The 21727-nt window shown below is 39.4% G+C and overlaps 1 protein-coding gene across 1 annotated transcript in view; it reads right to left on the reverse strand.

Annotated features, from left to right (window-relative positions):
- LOC148368590 (von Willebrand factor D and EGF domain-containing protein) overlaps positions 1-21727 on the reverse strand; it is an 84011-nt gene that overhangs the window by 15869 nt on the left and 46415 nt on the right. The window contains exons 13-22 of the mRNA XM_088329711.1: positions 19479-19787; positions 19281-19418; positions 17197-17471; positions 11970-12330; positions 11814-11909; positions 7341-7436; positions 7173-7268; positions 3626-3685; positions 795-890; positions 629-724 (exon numbers count right to left, since the gene is read on the reverse strand). Of these exons, the coding sequence (XP_088185837.1) occupies positions 629-724; positions 795-890; positions 3626-3685; positions 7173-7268; positions 7341-7436; positions 11814-11909; positions 11970-12330; positions 17197-17471; positions 19281-19418; positions 19479-19787 (1623 nt within the window). The remainder of the gene's footprint in view (positions 1-628; positions 725-794; positions 891-3625; positions 3686-7172; positions 7269-7340; positions 7437-11813; positions 11910-11969; positions 12331-17196; positions 17472-19280; positions 19419-19478; positions 19788-21727) is intronic.

Below are 21727 nucleotides of genomic sequence, written 5' to 3' on the forward strand. Positions count from 1 at the left end.
TGTTCTTTCTTTTTACCTCTTCTTTTTTTCCTTTGTATTTTATTCCCTTTTTCTTCTTTTTTCTTCCCCTTTTCCCTTTCCTTTTCCCCTTTTTATCTCCCCTTTCTGTCTTTTTTCCTTTCCCTTTTTTTCTTTTTTCTTTCTTTGCCACAGCCTGGGCAAAAAAGAGAATACAAAAATGTTTTTTCAGTTTTCTTCCCTATTTCATCTTTTTTCCTTTCTCCTTTCCCCCAATTCTTCCTTTTGTATTTCTATGTTTCCTCTTTCTTTTTTACCTTTTCCCTTTTTTAGTTTTCTATTTTTTTCTGCCTTTCCTCCCATTTTTTTCTTTCTTTCCATATTTCATATTTTTAGTTTTTCTTTTTTTTTTTAATTCACAAAAGTTGGGCAAAAATGAGGTAAAACTATTGCTTTTCGGTCACTAAGTCTTTGTTGTTAGTTTAGCTTTGTAGCACTCCTTTTTGTTGCAACAGAGTGGAGAAGTATAACACACTGTCTCTTTAAGGAAAAACGATGATCTTTGTCTTTTAGTTCTCTTCCTATCAATGCAAGGACCTCTAGTGGTTAAATATTGCACACTGTCCCTTTAAAGACTCATCTATTTTCCTTCTCATCCCTTGTCACCCACTTTGCTGGCATCGCCGTCCGACGTATCCCAGCATGCACCTGCACAAGTTGTTCCTGACGCATCGGCCGCCGTTCTTGCAGGGCGGCGTGCAAATAGCTGCCGAAGTAAAAGGCCGCGTCAGCGTTTCATGCTTTTATTTTGAAAATCCTGCGCAGAAGCACGGTACCGTTTTGACAGCGGTCGCCGTAGAAACCGGAAGGACAGCGGCAAGTATCGGGACCGATACAGGAACCGCCGTTCAGGCACTCGGGGGCGCAAACTCCTACAAAATAAAAGAAAATATGAAGAATTTTATACATTTTTTTGCTGGAAAATTCCAATACATAAATGATTTTTTTCCTTGCTCTTAAACATCCTGTGCCTTTAAGAGACAACTTGATGATGTCACCGCTGTTCCCCTAGACCAGGGGTGTCAAACTCATTTTAACTCAGGGGGTCAAATGATAGAACAAACATTCTTTCGGGGAATCTAGTAGATTAGAAAGAAAAAAGAGAAAGAAAAAAGAGAAAGAGAGGGAGATAAAAGTAGAGATGGTGGGACAAAGAAAGAAAGAAAAGAGATAGAGAAAAAAAGAGAGAGAGAGCAAAAGAAGAGAGAGAGACAGAGAGAAAAGAGAGACAGAGAAAAAGAGAAAGAAAAAGAGAAAAGGGGGGGAGATAAAAGTAGAGAGGGTGGGAAAAAGCAAGAGAGAAAAGATATATAGAGAAAGAGAAAAAGAAAAAGAGAGAGAGAAAAAAAAGAGAGACATAGAAAAAAAGAGAGACAGAGAAAAAATGAGAGAGAGAAAGAGAAAGAGAGAGAAAAATAGAGAGAGAGAGGGAGAGGAAAAAAGAGAAAGAGAGAGAAAAAGAGAATGAGAAAGAGAGAGAGAAAGAGTAGAAGTGAGAGAGAGAGAGAGAGAGTTAGAGAGAGGAAAAAGAGTAAAAAAGAGACAGAAAATAGAGAGAAAGAGAGAGAGGAAAAAAAGAGAAAGAGAGAGAAAAAGAGAATGAGAAAGAGAGAGAGAAAGAGTAAAAGTGTGAGAGAGAAATAGAGAGTAAGATAGAGGAAAAAAGAGAAAGAGAGAGAAAAAGAGGAAGAGAAAGAGAGATGGAGAGAAAAAACATAAGAAACAAAATAGATGAAAGGAGAAATAGTGAGAGAGGTGGAAAGGAAGAGAGAGAATTAAAGAAATCCAAAGAGAAATAGAAAGAGGGAGAGAAAAGAGAAGGAGATACATAGACAAGGGGAGAAAGAGAGAAGGGCAAAGCAAGAGAGAAAGAAAATAAAGAAAAGGAAAAAAGGAAGAGAGAGCAAAGGAAGGTAAAAAGACACAAAGAGAGAAAGACTGTGAAACAGAGAGAGATGGAGAGTGAGAGAAAAAGCGAGGAAGAGAGAGAGAGAGAGAGAAAGAAAGAGTAAGAGAGAGGAAAAAAGAGAAAGAGAGAGAAAAAGAGGAAGAGAAAGAGAGATGGAGAGAAAAAACATAAGAAACAAAAAAGATCACAGGAGAAATAGTGAGAGAGGTGGAAAAAAAGAGAGAGAATTAAAGAAATCCAAAGAGAAATAGAAAGAGGGAGAGAAAAGAGAAGGAGATACATAGACAAGGGGAGAAAGAGAGAAGGGCAAAGCAAGAGAGAGAGAAAAGAAAGAAAAGGAAAAAGAGGAAGAGAGAGCAAAGTAAAAAGACACAAAGAAAGAAAGACTGTGAAAGTGAGAGAGATGGAGAGTGAGAGAAAAAGCGAGGAAGAGAGAGAGAGAGAGAGAGAGAGAGAGTGAGATAGAGAAATCAACTTCATTTTTAGTCTGCTGTCTTCTATTCTCCTCTGCATCCACCTGCTACTCCACTCTACCAGCTCAAGTTACATCCTACAAAGGTTAATCAAATTTTAATTTTGTTAAGGGGATGAAAATCTTGGCAGTTGGACGTTTTGAAATCAACTTCATTTTTAGTCTGCTTTATTTTACTCTCCTCTGCATCCACCTGCTACTCCACTCTACCAGCTCAAGTTACATCATTCAAAGGTTCATCAAATTTTAATTTTGTTAAGGGGATGAAAATCTTGGCAGTTGGACGTTTTTAAATCAACTTATTTTTCAGTCTGCTGTCTTCTACTCTCCTCTGCATCCACCTGCTACTCTACTCTACCAGCTCAAGTTTCATCCTACAAAGGTGAATCAAATTTCAATTTTTTTAAGGGGATGAAAATCTTGGCAGTTGGACGTTTTGAAATCAACTTCATTTTCAGTCTGCTGTCTTCTACTCTCCTCTGCATCCACCTGCTACTCCACTCTACCAGCTCAAGTTACATCATACAAAGGTCAGTCAAATTTTAATTTTGTTAAGGGGATGAAAATCTTAGCAGTTGGATGTTTTGGAATCAACTTCACTTTCAGTCTGCTGTCTTCTACTCTCCTTTGCATCCACCTGCTACTCTACTCTACCAGCTCAAGTTACATCATACAAAGGTTAATCAAATTTTAATTTTGTTAAGGGGATGAAAATCTTGGCAGTTGGACGTTTTGAAATCAACTTATTTTTCAGTCTGCTGTCTTCTACTCTCCTCTGCATCCACCTGCTACTCTACTCTACCAGCTCAAGTTTCATCCTACAAAGGTGAATCAAATTTCAATTTTTTTAAGGGGATGAAAATCTTGGCAGTTGGACGTTTTTAAATCGACTTCATTTTCAGTCTGTTGTCTTCTACTCTCCTCTGCATCCACCTGCTACTCCACTCTACCAGCTCAAGTTATATCAAAGGTTAATCAAATGTGATTTTTGTACAAGTACATTTACGTGTGTTATTTGATCGTATACTACACAAATGTAGTACTTCCTACGTAGTAGTTTGATATTTGTATGTTACTACCTGGGTTACAGCGGGTTTATATAGCTAATTAGCATGGGTTTGTATCCTCCAGTATATGCCTTTTGGCACTCTTTCTGTCATATTTTGTAGTATTTTTGGGATGCTAACAGACTCATAGTCCTGGTACACATGCAGTTCCAGACTCACCAGTTTGACAGGAAGGACCAGTCCAACCAGCTTGACAGTCGTTCTGGTCTGGCGGGATCGCTGCAACGCAAATGTTAGCATAGAATTGTTAGCTTAGCTTAGCTAGAAATAAAAAGAGGAAAATTGCCCTAGCTGATGCTGAAATTTTCACCTAAAATCCCGATCCAAGACGTTTCCAAAAGGGTCCACAGCTTTAAAACGGTATTTTACTATATTTAGACATTGTGAAAGAGTTGTAGATGTTTGACTTCTCTTTCCAGAAGTCAATCACTGATTGTCCACACGCGATAGTCACGCATCAAAATGGATCCCAGGTCGGATTTAAGCACGTTTATTTTCGACTCTGATTTAAAAACACATGATTATGTTGGGAATTTCATTGGCTAACCAGTGTGTCAATCAACATTTGAATCGGTCACTATTGGCTTAAGTTTTTTGGAGATAAAGCGGGATGTCAGTTTTTAGGCCAAAAGACATATTTTTTTCGGGTTGAAAACTAAAAGAAAAAAACCCTAGTCTTTTAAGATGTCTTTTGGACAGAATCTTGTCTTTTCAAGAAGTTTTTTTTTCTTTTTTTCAATTCTCAACATTTTTTTAAAGACGTCTTTGAAACACAACGTGTCATCTTTTCAAAAGAATTAAAGCAAATCAAGATGTCTTAGATGCAACCGAGATGTCTTTTCGATGTTATTGTTCAATTTTCAACCAAATAAAGACGTCTTTTGGACATTACATTCACGTTTTTCTGGATGGAACTCAGGTGTCACTTCTACGTTTTTTTTCTTCAATTTCCAACCGAAAAAGATGTCTTATGGACCTTGTTGCTTTTCAATGTCTTTTTTTTTTTACTTTCAATTTTCAACAAAAGACATATGTCTTTGGGACGGAATCTTGGCATTTTTTCAATGCTTTTCTTTTACTTTTCAAGCCGAAAAAATATGTCTTTTGGACAAAACTTTAGGGCCTTTTAACGTCTTTTTTTCAACTCTTAATAATAATAATAATAATAATTTCCTTGTATTGTCATTCCGTGTAACAATGTACACAGAACGAAATGTCGATTGCACCTGACCCGTTGTAGCGAGCCGATGCAGCCGCAGCCAACAGAGGGCGCCGCCGACCACTTTTTAAGTCTTAGGAATAAGTTATAAAGACGTCTTTTGGACAGAATCTTGGTGTCTTTTCGATGAGTTTTTTTTTCTTTTTTCAATCCTCAACCGAATAAACCCTGGCTTCTTTTCGACGACTTTAAAAAAAACTAAAATATTTTTTTAAAGACGTCTTTGAAGCACAACGTGTCATCTCTTCAAAACCCTTTTTCAGATTTAAAGCAAATCAAAATGTCTTAGATTTCTTTTCAATGGTACTTTTCAATTTTCAACCAAATAAAAACGTTCTTTTGGACATAACATTTACGTTTTCTGGATGGAACTTAGGGGTCACTTCAACGTTGCATTTTTTTTCAATTTCCAACCCCAAAAACGATGTCTTATGGACAGAATCTTATTGCTTTTCAATGTCCTTTTTCAATTTTCACTTTTTAACAAAATACATTCATTTTGGCATCTTTTCAAGTTTTTTTTAAACATTTTCAATTAAAGAAACGCCTTTGGGACGGAACGTTAGTGTCTTTTCAACATCTGGTTTTAAACTTTCAATTCATAAAGACTTTTTTTGGACAGACTCTCGGCATTTTTTCAATGTTTTTTTTTGTTTTCAAATTGAAAAAATATGTCTTTTCGACAAAACGTTTGTGTCTTTTCAACGTCTTTTTTTTATCAACTTTCAATTTATTAAGATGTCTTTTGGGCAGAATCTTGGTGTCTTTTCAATGAGTTTTCTTTCTTTTTTTTAATTCTCAACCAAATAAACCCTGGCTTCTTTTCAACAACTTTTTTTTTTTGAAGACGTCTTTGAAACACAACATGTCATTTCTTCAAAACCCCATTTCAGATTTAAAACAAATCAAGATGTCTTAGATGCAACCTAGATGTCTTTTTCGATGTTATTTTTCAATTTTCAACCAAATAAAGACGTTCTTTTGGACATAACATTCACGTTTTCTGGATGGAACTCAGGTGTCTCTTCTACGTTTTTTTCAATTTCCCCAAAAAAACAGAACCTTATTAGTTTTCAATGTCTGTTTTTAATTTTCAACAAAATACATTCATCTTTGGGACAGAATCTTGGCATCTTTTCAAAGTTCTCATCTCATCTCATTAGCTGCACCGCTTATCCTCAGTAGGGTGGCGGGGTGCTGGAGCCCATCCCAGCAATCATCAGGCAGTGGGCAGGGGACACCCTGAACTGGTTGCCAGCCAATCACAGGGCACAAAGGGACAGACAACTCGCTCGCTCATTCACACCTAGGGACAATTTGGACCGGCCAATCCACCTGAAATGCATGTCTTTGGAATGTGGGAGGAAACCGGAGTGCCCGGAGGAAACCCACGCAAGCACAGGGAGAACATACAAACTCCACACAGGAAGTCCAGTAGCTGGATTTGAACCCAGACAGGAGGTTCCCGAGACCTTAGAACTGTGCCGCACCCGCGCTAACCACTGCGCCGCCGTGCTGCCGTCTTTTAAAAGTTTTTTTTTTAGTGGACAGAACGTTGGTGTCTTTTCAACATCTTTTTTTTTAAAAACTTTCAGTTTATAAAGACGTCTTCTGGACAGAAAATTTTCAATTTTTTTCCCTCAATTTTCAATTCTTAACGAAATAAGACGTCTTTTCAATAGAACCCTGGCTTCTTTTCAACAACATTTTTTCAATTTCCTATTGATAAAGACGTCTTTTGGACGAAACCCTGGCGTCTTTTCAACGTCTTTTTTTTCCACTTTCAGTTTTCAACCAAATAAAGATGTCATGTCCTGCACGGTTGTCATGGCGCCCAGCTGGCCCCGCCCCTTGACACCAGAACTGCCCTTTGCCAGATCGTTGTTTACCCTTGTTGAAAACCTGTTCATGCCTGTTCGATACCTGTTTATTCTTGTTGTGCTTGCTGGATTTTGTTGAACTTCGATGTAACATTCTGAGAGATTCCTGCAAGTTCTGCTTAATCCCGTTAAATTCCTAATTTGTAGTTTTGCCTGCATTTGAGCCCGCTTTGTTTTTTTTTTTTTTGGTCCGTTTGTGTGTTGGACAACTTTTCTTTCTCAATTAAAGTGACAGATCGTCTACGCAAATGAGTTCCGACTTCCTGCTTCCTGTCCCGCTTCGTGACAAAAGATGTCGAATGGATGGAATCTTGGCGTCTTTTCAAAGTCAATTTTCAATTTTTCAGCTAATAAAAACGTCTTTTGCACAGAAAGGTAGCATGTTTTTCAATGTCTATTTTCAAATTTCAACTATAACCCAAAAGAAGACGTCTTTAGGACATAACATTCGCATTTTCTGGACGGAATTTAGCATCTTTTTCAATGTCTTTTTTCGAATTTCAGTTTTCAACCATATAAAAACTTCTTTTGGACTTAACTTCGTCTTTTTAACCGTTTTTTGCAGCTTCTTTTACTCAATTCTTAGGTATCGGTCATGTGAACTCACCGGTCTGGCATCGGGGTCCTCCAAAACCGCTTGGGCACGTGCACGTGTGCAGCCCCGTGCACGTGCCGCCATTTTGGCACACCTCCCTGCACACAGCTGCAGCCATTGATGCCCATTACTGACAAAATCGTTCACCGGGGTTCTGTTGCTGCTGAAATTGAAGTTCACCTTCTTCACATGTCTCTCCATGGAAGCCGATGGGACATTGACAAACTCCCGGAGCCAAACATGTGCCTCCGTTCTCGCATTTTGGTTCACAATTTGCTAAAATAAGAAAATAATTTCAGATCAGAGGTATAAAAAAGTATGTTTTGGATTTTTTCACATTTTTGCATCAATTTAATGTCAACTGTAATCTGATTTTTGCCAAAATCACACAGATGAAGCATCTACTTGAACCAAAAGCAGCCAAACATGTATAGGTTTCCATATTTCATAAGGGCGAGGAATAAGTAACAGACCCCTCTGCAAATAATGTCAGAAGGAGGAGGAATGAATAACTGAACCCTTTGCCTTATAGAAAGTCACATAAATGTCAACATAGTGTCTGCTTCAACCATGTACCCAAACCATAATATATTTCCATATGTTAATGAAGATAGCATGCAAACAATGACAGAAGAGGGAGGAATAAGTAACAGAACCATTGTCAAGAGCAAAATTACAAAAATGTAACAAGTGTCTGCTTGGACTAAGAGTACCAAAACATTTATAGGTTTCCATATTATCATAAGGCCGAGGAATAAGTAACAGACCCCTCTGCAAATAATGTCAGAAGGAGGAGTAATGAATAACTGAACCCTTTGCCTTATAGAAAGTCACATAAATGTCAAAATAGTGTCTGCTTGAACTAAATGTACCAAAACCATAATATATTTCCATAGGTTAATGAAGATAGCATGCAAATAATGACAGAAGAGGGAGGAATAAGTAACAGAACCATTGTCAAGAGCAAAATTACAGAAATGTAACAAGTGTCTGCTTGGACTAAGAGTACCAAAACATTTATAGGTTTCCATATTATCATAAGGGCGAGGAATAAGTAACAGACCCCTCTGCAAATAATGTCAGAAGGAGGAGGAATGAATAACTGAACCCTTTGCCTTATAGAAAGTCACATAAATGTCAAAATAGTGTCTGCTTGGGCAAAATTACAGAAATGTAACAAGTGTCTGATTGGACTAAAAGCACCGAAACATTTATAGGTTTCTATATTTTCAGAAGGGCAAGGAATAAGTAACAGACCCTTCTGCAAAAAATGTCAGAAAGGGGATGAAATAAGTAAATGAAAGCCCAATCATTGTGAAAATAACACAGTTTGCTTGAACTAAATGCATCCAAACAATAAAATATTTACATATGTTAATGAAGATCCAAACAATGACAGGAGGGGGAAGAATAAGTAACTGAACCCTTGTCATTAGCAAAATCACAAAAATCTAACAACTTTCTGCTTGGACCAAAGCACCCAAACATTGTCAGCTTTCCTTATTTTAACGATGATATCATGAAAAATGACACAAAGGAGAGGAATAAATAAGAGAACTTTCTGTAAATAGTGTCGAAAGGGAGAGGAAAAAGTAACTAAACTGTCTGCCTTTTTTAAGATCACACAGTTGAAAAAATAGCATCTGCTTTAACTAAAAGCAAAAAAATATTGATAGCTCTCCATATTTTCACGAGGATAGCATGCAAACACTGACAGAAGGGGGAGGAATAAGTAACTAAAACCCCTATCATTGTGAAAATCACACCGATGTAAAAACAATTTCTCCCTCTTGTCATTATTATGCATGCTATGCTCATTAAAAACGGAAACTGCTTTAAGTTCAACCAGACACAGTTTTTTCATCGGTGTGATTTGAAGAAGGCAGAATGTTCCGTTACTTATTCCTCCCCCTTTCGTCATTGTTTGCTAGCATAATTAAAATATGGAAAGATAAAAATGTTTAGTTGATTTTAATTCAAGTAGACATCTGTGTAATTTTAACAAAGACGAGATAAATAAGTGATCTGTTACTTGTTCCTCTCCTTTGTGTCATTGTTTGCATGCTATCCTTATCAATATACCATAAGTAGAGTCGTAAATGTGGTTGTGCCTTTAAATGGAGCAGATACTGTTTTTCTTTTGTGTGATTTTGACAAAAAAATGCGGGCCAGATTCGGTAAGCTCAAAATGTGTGAGGACCAGCAGGTGGTGACAGAGATGTACCACCAGAATTAATAAAAAAATAGTCTCATTTATTTCAATATTATTTTGAAGGAGCAATTCCTAAAATCATTAAGTTGTATTTTCAGTTTTATTTTGCAGTGCGTTGAAAATTCAGCCTGGTATTCTTTGACCAGTCTTAAATAACTTGCTCGCCTTTGTAGCATTTTCATTTAATTTGCAGAGTGTCGTTAAAAAGCGCTATTGTGCCTATAAAACAGCTTCCAGTTGCTTCACCTTTTCACAGAATTTCTTTCCAGTTCGCATTTTGTAGATAGCTTTCTTTCTCTGACTGTGACACTTGAAATTATATTCTTTGAAAACAGTTTCTTGGAAAATTAGGCAAATGCAGTTATTTCGGATTTCGGTGAAAAAATTTACAACCGTCCTGGATGCGGCTACCTCCACAATCTACTTATTCATTTTTATTTACAGTCGCCATGTTGGAAATGGGTTGGGTTTAAAATCTACCAGAAAGCCAAGGGCAAGGTGGCCAAAGGGCTACTGCCATCATCTGGTGAAACGGTTAAAGGATTCTATACATTTGACTATAAAAGATTTTATACGGTTGACTACAAAGTACATGTATTCAGTTTGATGCAGTAGAGATATTCAATGACTGTGTTTTTATTCAAGATACATTAGAAGGTTAGGCTGTGTGGAATGCATCAGACGTATTTCTGATAACAGAATTCCTGTGAGTGCTGACAGAGAAGGCCAGACGTAGAAGGCCAGACGTAGAAGGCCAGACGTCGGGCGCCGCTGGTATGCGAAGACCAATAAGAGAAAGCTAACGTTAACTTCAGATGACACATAGCACATAGCCAATGGGATGTCTTTTCTTTGTTTGTGAAATGTATAAATCATCCGGGGCAACTAGGAAGAGGACGCGGTCTCCTTTAGATACACTTAGGTCTTCTGTTAGGAACAATAAACATCCGCCCCCGCGTGATCCTTTTGGTCATTTCTCTCTCAAAAAAACGAGTGCGCATAATTGTTGGATGAATGTGGGTCGTGTTTGGTTAATGGAGTCAGATAACTAATTCAAACAATTTGGTAAACATTTTGATAGGTATTCCCAACATGGTGAATTTCTTTTTGATGATAGGAATTTATTTTATACTGCAGGAAACATATGATTAATTTTATGAGAGAGGACGCGGGCGGGACTCTGAACATGCCTGAATTAGATCAATGACCGAGTGTTCAGTTACTTATTCCTCCCCTTGTGTCATTGTTTGCGTGCTCTCCTCATTAAAATATTAAAACATATGTTGTGGAGTCGGAGCTTGACATAATGAGGACACATTTGTTTAAAACAGAAAATTCCAGGCTTGTTTCTCCCGAGTGTTATTATTAATAACACTCGCCTTGGGCTTGCCAAGTAATAACATTCTGCTTGGCTTGGAAAAAGCGGTCAAGTCAGGCTGATTTTCTTGGAAATTGTGTAATTTTGGAGAATCGAAAGAAGATGAAAACATTCCGAGAAAAAAAACATAGTCAGTTCCTGGTAGCATGCGATTTGAGAAAAACAAGTGCGTCATCGCGAAAGGACGCACTAAGAATGTCTCATCTCATCTCATTAGCTGCACCGCTTATCCTCAGTAGGGTCGCGGGGGTGCTGGAGCCCATCCCAGCAATCATCGGGCAGTGGGCAGGGGACACCCTGAACTGGTTGCCAGCCGATCGCAGGGCACAAAGGGACAGACAACTCGCTCGCTCATTCACACCTAGGGACAATTTGGACCGGCCAATCCACCTGAAATGCATGTCTTTGGAATGTGGGAGGAAACCGGAGTGCCCGGAGGAAACCCACGCAAGCACGGGGAGAATATACAAACTCCGCACAGGAAGGCCGGTAGCTGGATTTGGAGGTTCCCGAGACCTTAGAACTGTGCCGCACACGCGCTAACCACTGCGTCACTGTGCTGCCCCCGCACTAAGAATGTGTCCGCTCCAAAAGGGTATAAGAAAGCTGATTGTCTCTTAGACGACAACTTTGTCACTGATGAACGAAATAAACGGCTTCTACCTCTCCTGCCAAGATTTCTCTGCATTTCGTTTTAACATTTCTGGGGAGTACCAGTAACAAGTAACATATATTTTGTAGTCCAAAATCATACCGTTGAGAATAGTGCCAGATTGCAACACAGACGGGCGTCCTGATTAACCAGACTGCTGTTTATTCAGGCCTTATAAGGTCATCGTAATTGGACTTGGCAGGAGAGGGAGAAGCTGTTTATTTCGTTCATCAGTGACAAAGTTGTCGTCTAAGAGACAATCAGCTTTCTTATACCCTTTTGGAGCAGACCAATAAGGTCTGCTCTGAAACATAAAAACCTGACTTGAATGGTTTGGTGTAAATGGTTTTCAATTGCTCTTTTAGTGGCAGAAGTTGAATTCCCAGTGTAGAAATGGAAAAATAAACGTACCGATTTGACAGTGAGCGCCGGTGAACCCCGCCTTACAGAGGCAGGTGTCGGGAGCTGCACATTCCATGTTTCGTCCGCATGCCCGCCTGCAAACCGCTTAGAAGAAGACACAGGAAATGGTTAAGCAACCGGATCACGTCGAGGTCATAAACCAACCTCGGCACGCCTTTCCATTTCCTGTGAAACCGGCAGGGCATCGACCGCATCGGGCACCGCCGTCCGTTGCCCAGCAGGGGTCCTCGTGGTCCTTCTCGGAAGGAGCCTTCGTTATAGTTGAGGACTCTTGAGAAGTTGTCAAAGCGGATACCGCCCCCGGGGACGACTCAGGAATGGAAAAAGACCGAAAACCGTAAGTTCTGATGAGAGGACGTGGAGTTCTCATCCAGGGTTTGGTCCTGGTTGCTGGGACGTGGTTGGGACCTGGTGTGGTCACTCTCCGTTTTGTTGCAAGACGGGAACGAACGGTTGGTTGATGAGATGGGGGCGTTACTTTTTCGGAGAAGGCTTGTTCCGGAAGCTTCAACGACAACAAAAAGAGTGTTCGGTTGAGGATTTCATCAATCGTAAAGGGTTTATCAGTCAGTGACACTCCAAATAAAGAGAGAAGACAGCGTTCTGCCTTGTGGTAAAAACTATGGAGTGGTATTAAATTAGATTAGATTAGATTACATTAGGAGATACATAGATTAGATCAGGAGATCGATAGATTAGATTAGGAGATAGATAGATGGATAGATTAGATTAGGAGATAGATAGATAGATGGATAGATAGATGTCTAGATAGATGTCTAGATAGATGTCTAGATGCCTACATAGATAGATGTCTAGATAGGTAGATAGATACATAGGTGTCTAGATAGATAGGTGTCTAGATAGATAGATAGATAGATAGATAGATAGATAGATAGATAGATAGATAGATAGATAGATAGATAGATAGATAGATAGATAGATAGATAGATAGATAGATAGATAGATACATAGATGTCTAGATGTCTAGATAGATATATAGATAGATACATAGATGTCTAGATGTCTAGATAGATAGATAGATGTCTAGATAGATAGAGAGATACATAGATGTCTAGATAGATAGATAGATAGATAGATAGATAGATAGATAGATAGATAGATAGATAGATAGATAGATAGATAGATAGATAGATAGATACATAGATGTCTAGATGTCTAGATAGATATATAGATAGATACATAGATGTCTAGATGTCTAGATAGATAGATAGATGTCTAGATAGATAGAGAGATACATAGATGTCTAGATAGATAGATAGATAGATAGATAGATAGATAGATAGATAGATAGATAGATAGATAGATAGATAGATACATAGATGTCTAGATAGATGTCTAGATAGATGTCTAGATAGATGTCTAAATAGATGTCTAGATAGATGTCTAGATGCCTACATAGATAGATGTCTAGATAGGTAGATAGATACATAGGTGTCTAGATAGAGAGATAGATAGATAGATAGATGTCTAGATAGATATATAGATAGATGTCTAGTTAGATAGATAAATGTCTAGTTGGATAGATAGATGTCTAGATAGATAGAAAGATACATAGATGTCTAGATAGATAGATAGATAGATACATAGATGTCTAGATAGATGTCTAGATAGGTAGATAGATACATAGGTGTCTAGATAGAGAGATAGATAGATAGATAGATAGATACATAGATGTCTAGATGTCTAGATAGATATATAGATAGATGTCTAGTTAGATAGATAGATGTCTAGTTGGATAGATAGATGTCTAGATAGATAGAAAGATACATAGATGTCTAGATAGATAGATAGATAGATAGATAGACACATAGATGTCTAGATAGATGTCTAGATAGATAGATAGATAGATAGATAGATAGATAGATAGATAGATAGATAGATAGATAGATAGATAGATAGATAGATAGATGTCTAGATAGATAGATGTCTAGATAGATGTCTAGATAGATAGACATCTAGATAGATATATAGATTTCTAGATAGATAGATGTCTAGATAGATAGATGTCTAGAGGGATAGATGTCTAGATAGTTAGACAGATACATAGATGTCTAGATAGATGTCTAGATAGATAGATAGATGTCTAGATGTATAGATAGATAGATAGATAGATAGATAGATAGATAGATAGATAGATAGATAGATAGATAGATAGATAGATAGATAGATAGATAGATAGATAGATAGATAGATAGATAGATAGATGTCTAGATAGATAGATGTCTAGATAGATGGATAGATGTCTAGATAGATAGATGTCTAGATAGATAGATGTCTAGATAGATGTCTAGATAGATAGATGTCTAGATAGATGTCTAGATAGATAGATGTCTAGATAGATATATAGATGTCTAGATAGATAGACATCTAGATAGATAGATAGATAGATAGATGTCTAGATAGATAGATGTCTAGAGGGATAGATGTCTAGATGGATAGATGTCTAGATAGATGTCTAGATAGATGGATAGATGGATAGATAGATAGATAGATAGATAGATAGATAGATAGATAGATAGATAGATAGATAGATAGATAGATAGATGACTCGATAGATAGATGACTAGATAGATGGATGTCTAGCTATATAGATGTCTAGATAGATAGATGTCTAAATAGATGTCTAGATGGATGTCTAGATAGATAGATGTCTAGATGGATGTCTAGATAGATGTATAGCTGGATGTCTAGATAGATGTCTAGATAAATGGATAGATAGATGGATAGATACTTTATTCATCCCTGAAGGGAAATTCACACTTCCAGCAGTATCCTTATGTTGAAAAATAAAATAATAAAATAAAAGATATAGAATACAAAAATACCCAATAAAACGTGTTGATCTAGAGTATTAAAATAGTGCTAGGGAAAATACACACTGTAATAAGAATAGGGTAATATGCAAATGTGGGGGTGGGGTTTAATGTGGGCTTTTACTCCCCCGGGTGGAGTTAAAGAGCCTCACGGCATGAGGAAGAAATGATCTCCTCAGTCTGTCCACGGAACAAGACTGTGACAGCAGTTTGTCGCTGAAGCTGCTCATCTGTTTGGAGATGATGCTGTGTAGTGGATGTCATGAATTGAATTGTAATGTATTGAGCGCCCTCTACAGTTCAACACGTAAACTGTTTCGGAAGAGAAAGTGAAAGAAGAAGAAACACCGTGTTACGCTCTGTGAAAATTCCTCAATCTGTTGTTGCGTTGGGCAATAATAGTCTAAGTATGAAACAGATTGTGATGACTTTCTGGATATACTGTTTTTGGTTACACATTTACGTACTTTTGCGTGACACGGTATTAGCCCGTGTTAGCTTAGCACGAAATGTTTCTGTATAATTAGCAAGCTGACGGCTTTTTTTGGGTGTGCTTTTGTTTCAGTTTTACGATGACCTTATAAGGCCTGAAAAAACAGCAGTCTGGTTTTTCAGGATGCCGTCCACTAGCTGTCTAGTTTGGCCAAATCAGTGAAACATGGGAGCGAGGGCAGCATAGACACCAATGAAGTTCGAACACGAGAGGACTCAAGATTTTGTACAACATTGTCAGTTTCCTTTGATGTTAGAGGAACGATGACAAGTGAATACAATTTGGTCCATCACTGCGGCAACTACCAATGAAAACATCACACAAAAACCCGTCTGTATTGCAATCTGGCACTATTCTCAACGGTATGATTCTGGACTACAATCCCACCTGATTAAAATTTATGTTTTAACAATGCCCAACTGAGATGTACACCATCAAACTGGTTCTAAAGGCAACCTTCAGCCTCTTCTCTTTCATTAAGAACCTAGGTGTCTTAAAGGAGACCAACCCTAAAGGGTGTGGGCATCAAGGAACAGCCTGCACGATCATAGGAGGCGACCACTACAATGATAATGAAACAACCCTGGCATCACCAGCATTCTTAACACAAGTGGCTCAATCATGATCAAAATAAATCAACCCTGGCAAGTCTTTGCCAGCATTCTATAGTCAAAACAACCCTCTTAACATAAGCACTCTTCTTTGCAAGTATTCAAGAGTCAAAATAAAACAACCCTGGCATGATAAGCATTCATCTTTTCAAGTGTTCAATAATCAAAATAACTGTGGCAGTATGATGAGTCTTCTAAGAAAATGTTGATAATCCAAAATAATCCAACCCTGGCATTATAATCTTGTTTCTATATTGACGTTAAAAGCATTCTTGGTTGCAAGTGTTCAGTAGTCACAACAACCCTGGCATTGCATTTTTCGGCAAGCATTTAACAAATGAAATAAAACAACCCTGGCATTATCAACTTTATCCCAGCACATGTTTAATGATACTTAATAATTGTTGCAAGTCTTCGAACGTAAAAAAAAAGAAGTATGAGCATCTCATCTCATCTCATCAGCTACACTGCTTATCCTCAGTAGGGTCGCGGGGCAGTGGGCAGGGGACACCCTGAACTGGTTGCCAGCCAATCACAGGGCACACGGGGACAGACAACTCACTCACAGGGACAATTTGGACCGGCCAATTCACCTGAAATGCATGTTTTTTGGAATGTGGGAGGAAACCGGAGTGCCCGGAGGAAACCCACGCAAGCACGGGGAGAACATACAAACTCCGCACAGAAAGTGTGGAGCTGGATTTGAACCCACGCAGGAGGTTCCCAAGACATGAACTGTGCCGCACATCCGCTAACCACTGCGCCGCCGTGCTGCCCAAGTATGAGCATATCAAAGTCAAAATAAACCAACCCTGTGTTTATGAACCTTCTCATCAAGTGTTTGATAATCAAAAACAGAGTTAAACAACCCTGGAATTATAAGAATGTCGTGTCCAGCATGGTCGCCGTGGCAACCGGCTGGCCCCGCCCCCTGGGCAACAGCTGAAGCAGATCGCTTAATTTGCGCGTTTGCTTCTTAAGGGGGGTTTTGGGTTTTGCGGATGCTGGCTCATTGCATTTTCTGTCTGCATTTCCCGTTCTGTTTTGCTCTGTCCTGTTTCGTTTGATTCGGAGGAAACCTGTGTTTTCGCGTTTTGAGTAAAAGCCTGTTTTTGTTCTGTTTTGTCCCCGAGTTTTGGACGACTTCTATTTTACTAAATAAAAGTTTAGATCGTCAACGCACATGAGTTCTCCCTTCCTGCCTCCTGCCTCCGTTCTGGTCCGGTCCCCCGTGACAAAGCATTCTTCGCAAGTGTTAATTAGTTAAAATATACCAGCCCTGACATAATAATAAAGAAATAGAACTACCTTTCCATTACAAGCTTTCTTCTTCACAAGCAATCAATAATCAAAATATACCAACCCTGGCATTATAGGCATTTTCTTTTGCAAGTGTTCAATCGTCAAATTTTTTTTATATCAGTCTGACTCACCTTTGAGAGGGAAAACTCCCTGGAGGAGGTGACCTTGTTTCTGTGGTGCGCAGAAACCGAAGGAAAACTCGTAGTGGATCTGAGCACATGGACAGTGTCCACCTCTCTCCTTCCGGTACCACCTTCCCTCCCTGAAGACAAAACCTGACGTGGTGCGGACAAGCTTTTGACACCGTCTTTGAAAGCCAAAACGGGAGCCTGGAGGTCCGAGAACTTGCTGCCATTGGATCTTCTCCTTTGGGCAGCTGACTGCAGATGCAGAAGTTGATTGGAGGCTGAGGAAGAACACATGTCATCAAACTGGGACGACACTTTTGTTATACAGAGTGACTCGATTTTCAGGATGAATTCGTTAATCTGCGTCATTATGACTACCGTAAATTCCGGACTATAGGCCGCTACTTTTTTCCCAAATGTTCAGCCCTGCGGCTTATTCAGTGAAGCGGCCAATTTATATAAAAGGTAAGATTAAGACCAGTAGAATATGTGCGCCAAGAAAGACTGCAACCTCTAAGTTTATGCAATCATTGTCTGTTACGTAAAGGTACGTTCCGATAATGAGGCGCCCTTGATGGCTATAGTCATGAAGAGGAAGTTGAGGAAGATCTACCGTGAATTTCACAATTACGGGATGCTTTTTTTTTTGACAGGCACGTTTGATGCATTGCGAGCGTGATCCTACTAACCTCTTGGTACCTTTCAAATGATCGGTTTGGGATGAAAGTTATATTATTATTATTAAAGCTTTGAAAACTCTCCCGGTGTACCGTCTTTCTTCGTAAATATGTGTAACCATGTATAATATGTATTTGCAACTGTATATTTTTGTCATGTATTTATTTTTGAGATTTATTCTGTCATGTGTTCTACGGGCGAATCAAAAAGAAGGGGCGGAGCAAACGCGGGCTGATGGGAAGTGGGGTAAAGCTGAGTTACCGGTAGATCTGTCTGTTGTGGAAATATATTTTTCCCACCCTTAACTTTGGAAATATGTATTTTGTTTCCTAGGATTCCTTACAGATTTTCTTGTACGTCGTACACATCTTAAAATGCATAATAAACGTACTTTGTACGACAAAAACGTACAGGTTGACAGGTATGGGTACCAAGGCTGTAAGTCGTAAAGAAAATTACTAGAACCGCTTTCTTCCATCTTCGCAACAGTGCTAAAATTCGTCCTATGCTGTCTCAGTCGGATGCGGAGATTATAATTCACACGTTTGTTACCTTCCGTCTCGACTACTGTAATGCACTACTCTCCGGTCTCCCGAAGTCCAGAATCAAGAGTATTCAGCTGGTACAAAATGCTGCAGCCAGGCTGTTAACTAGGACAAAAAAGTCCGATCACATCACGCCGATTGTGGCTAACATGCATTGGCTCCCTGTTAGCCTAAGATGTGATTTCAAGGTTCTTTTGGTAGTATACAAAATCATACATGGACTTGCTCCCTCATATCTTTCAGATCTGATTTCCCCCTATGTTCCGGTCCGGGGCCTTCGTTCTGAAAGCGCCGGTCTACTAGTGATCCCAAGAGCCAAGAAGAAATCCGACAGTGTTTTCCATTGGGGGCCCCGGTGTTGCCCCCTGAGATTCGATCTGCAACCTTAGTCGAAATGTTTAAATCTAAGCTTAAAACACACTTCTACTCTATAGCATATGAATAACCTATACTTTTTGTGTACAATATCTCTGTATTATTTGTAATTGCAACATCCTTTGCTGTCTGGTCATCCTGAAAGGGGATACCACATGTGCGGTCCCTTCTCAAGGTTTCTTCGTTTTCCTCATGTTGAGGTTTTTCAGTTTTTCCCTGCCCTCATGTTGGTTCCAGATCAGGGGATGGTGTCATAATAGTCTGAAATAATAGTCTGTGCAATAACCTGTGCAGCCCATTGAGACTCTTTGTGATTAAGGGCTATACAAATAAAAATGACTTGACTTGGGTATGACTTGAACCAGTGACCTCCCAGTCTCGGGTAGGGTGTCCTACCACCAAGGCCACCAAGCTGGTATCCAGAAAAATAATTCTTAGAAAAAAAATGGGGAAAGCACCATATGGCGAGGGAAGACTGTACCTCCTTACCGGCCTTGGCGCTCTTCATACAGATTCTGCCGTTGCCGTGAAGGCCTGGCGGGCATCGACCACAAACGTAACCCACATGTGGTGGCCTTCGGTTGATACATTGGACCCCGGGAAAGCAGGGCCTGCTGCTGCAGTTTGCTGGGACACAAGATTTCAGTTTTTGCATTAATATCCCCCCCAAAATCTGGTCTTTCTCACCTGCTGCCGGTTTTCCCAAGTTGAGCATCTTCTTGGTATTGGTTGGCTTCTCAGCTGTGGTGCTGATTGGTGGAAGAGGAACCCTGACCGGGTCCGGTGCCAGACTGGTCTTACTGGTTGTAGGAAACCGCAAAGACGATTTCAGGTGGTTTTTCACAGGAGGTCTGTGGAGTTCTGCTTTTTGCAGGGTCTTGGTATTATGGAGACTTGGTTGATGGGAAGTGGAGTATCCTATGAGAACTTCTTGTACCTTGCTCACTGTGATTCTTGGAGTTGATGTAGGAGTGATGGACGCTGGGTTCTGATAGGCTTTATACATAGAATAGAATCGTGAATAATGTCATTGATAACAACATAGTCAATATTGTTTAGAACAGGTGTCAAACTCAGATTTTGCTCAGGGATACATAGTTTTTGTGTCATGGTCGCCTTGGCGACCGGTCCGCCCCCTGGGCACCAGCTGAAGCAGATCAGCTAATTGCTTGTCTGCTATTTAAGGCTGGATTCTGGGTATTGCGGGTGTGGGCTCATTATACACATTGTCCGCTCGGTTATACATTGTCCTGTTTAGTTGAGTCGGAAGAAACCTGTGTTTGCACGTTTTTGTTAAAGCCTGTTTGTTCTGTCTTGTCCCTGAGTTATGGACAACTTTTATTTTGGTAAATAAAAGTTTTGGATCGTCACGCAATTGAGTTCTCCCTTCCTGCCTCCTGCCTCCGTTCTGGTCCGGTCACCCCTTCCACCCCATCTCGTGACATTTTGTGATGGATTTAAACTGTAAATAAGTTATTCTACTGTTGCATACTGTGTTCTATTCTTGCTTAGTGTGCCATTCTAGCCTAGTTCAATAATAGTAATATTGTTGATACCATAACATGTTGTTGTAAGTTTAAACAGGTGTTGATACGATAAGATGTTGTTGTGAAAACAGATCTCAAACTGGTTTTTTGTCACTCCCTTTGGCAGAAGAAACATTATGTAAACTAGGGCGTTCCTAATACAATAAAAAGGCAAGGACGAAATAGACTTTTTCAGAGTGTCTAGTAGACTGTAACAGGCAGTCTATGGTGATTTCTCCTTGCAAGTAAGTGATACTCACGTCTCTGTGTCTTTGTTGTGTGCAGGTTTTATTATAAGTGTTGGGGTTAATCTAACATTTTGTCTTGGTATTATGGTGTTGGGAATTAAATATCAAAATGTACCAAATTGTTTGAATTAGTTATGACTCCATTAACCAAACACAACCTACGTTCACCCAACATTTTATGCGCGCTCGTTTCTTGATGGAAAAGATGAACAAGAGAGACGGAATTTCTCTGTCCGAACCAGAACAGAAACAGGACCCAATCGGGTGATGTTCTCACACAAGCCTTTTATTTTCCGAGTCGTGCAGGTTAGAAAGCCGGTCTGGCGTGGAAGGACAGGAAGCCAGAGACCGAAGGGACCGATTACAATTGCCCGAGTTGATATCGGACGGATGGGGTCGATACCGGACAGGAAGGGACAGACAGGATTGACAACAAATCAGGATATCGATAATTAACAGGAGAAACTGGACGGGAACGAAAACCGGAGAAAATAAAAAAAAGGACCGGAATAGACTGAAACAAAACTGGAACCTGAAATTAAACGGGACAAAAATAAACGGGAACAATACCGGAGTGAAAATATCAACAGGAAAACAGGACCGAGTCAGAACCCACGTCTTGTGGGGAAGAAGTTCGTTTGACGGGCTGACAAGAAAGCCAATCTCTCAACCAGCCGCAGCTGGCACCACATGGGCGGGACCAATTGGGCACCATGGCAACCATGACAATCTCTCTATTAAAGTTAAATGAAAATTCACTTATTCATAAAGTTGTAGTATAAAAAAACTCAAATAACCAGGTTTTAAAGTTATTTAATCGGTCCGTCGAATGAATAAAAATACCGATACCAATATCGGTGCCGATAATTGGCCCGTCCCATAATCGGTAAACCTCCACTGGCAATAAGAGTCGACATTGAAATTCATTGTTGACCATTTCTATTATTGATTTTTGTCGACAACGTCGACTAATCGTTGCAGTCATTGACCCTCAGTATATCTGCAGTATTTTTTTGTAGTATTACTTACTTACTAGTTGTATTTTTGTCCTTTTTTAGCATTGTAAACAGTGTGTCTTACTCAAAATAACAAACAACAGTGACGAATAGAAGATTGCGCGTCCGAAGCACAGTTCTGAGGTCATCGGTTCAAAGCCAGCTAC

The sequence above is a fragment of the Urocampus carinirostris genome, chromosome 3 (assembly GCF_059441175.1).
Source record: "Urocampus carinirostris isolate Australia breed hairy pipefish chromosome 3, RoL_Ucar_1.0, whole genome shotgun sequence".
NCBI classification, from domain to species: Eukaryota; Metazoa; Chordata; class Actinopteri; order Syngnathiformes; family Syngnathidae; genus Urocampus; species Urocampus carinirostris.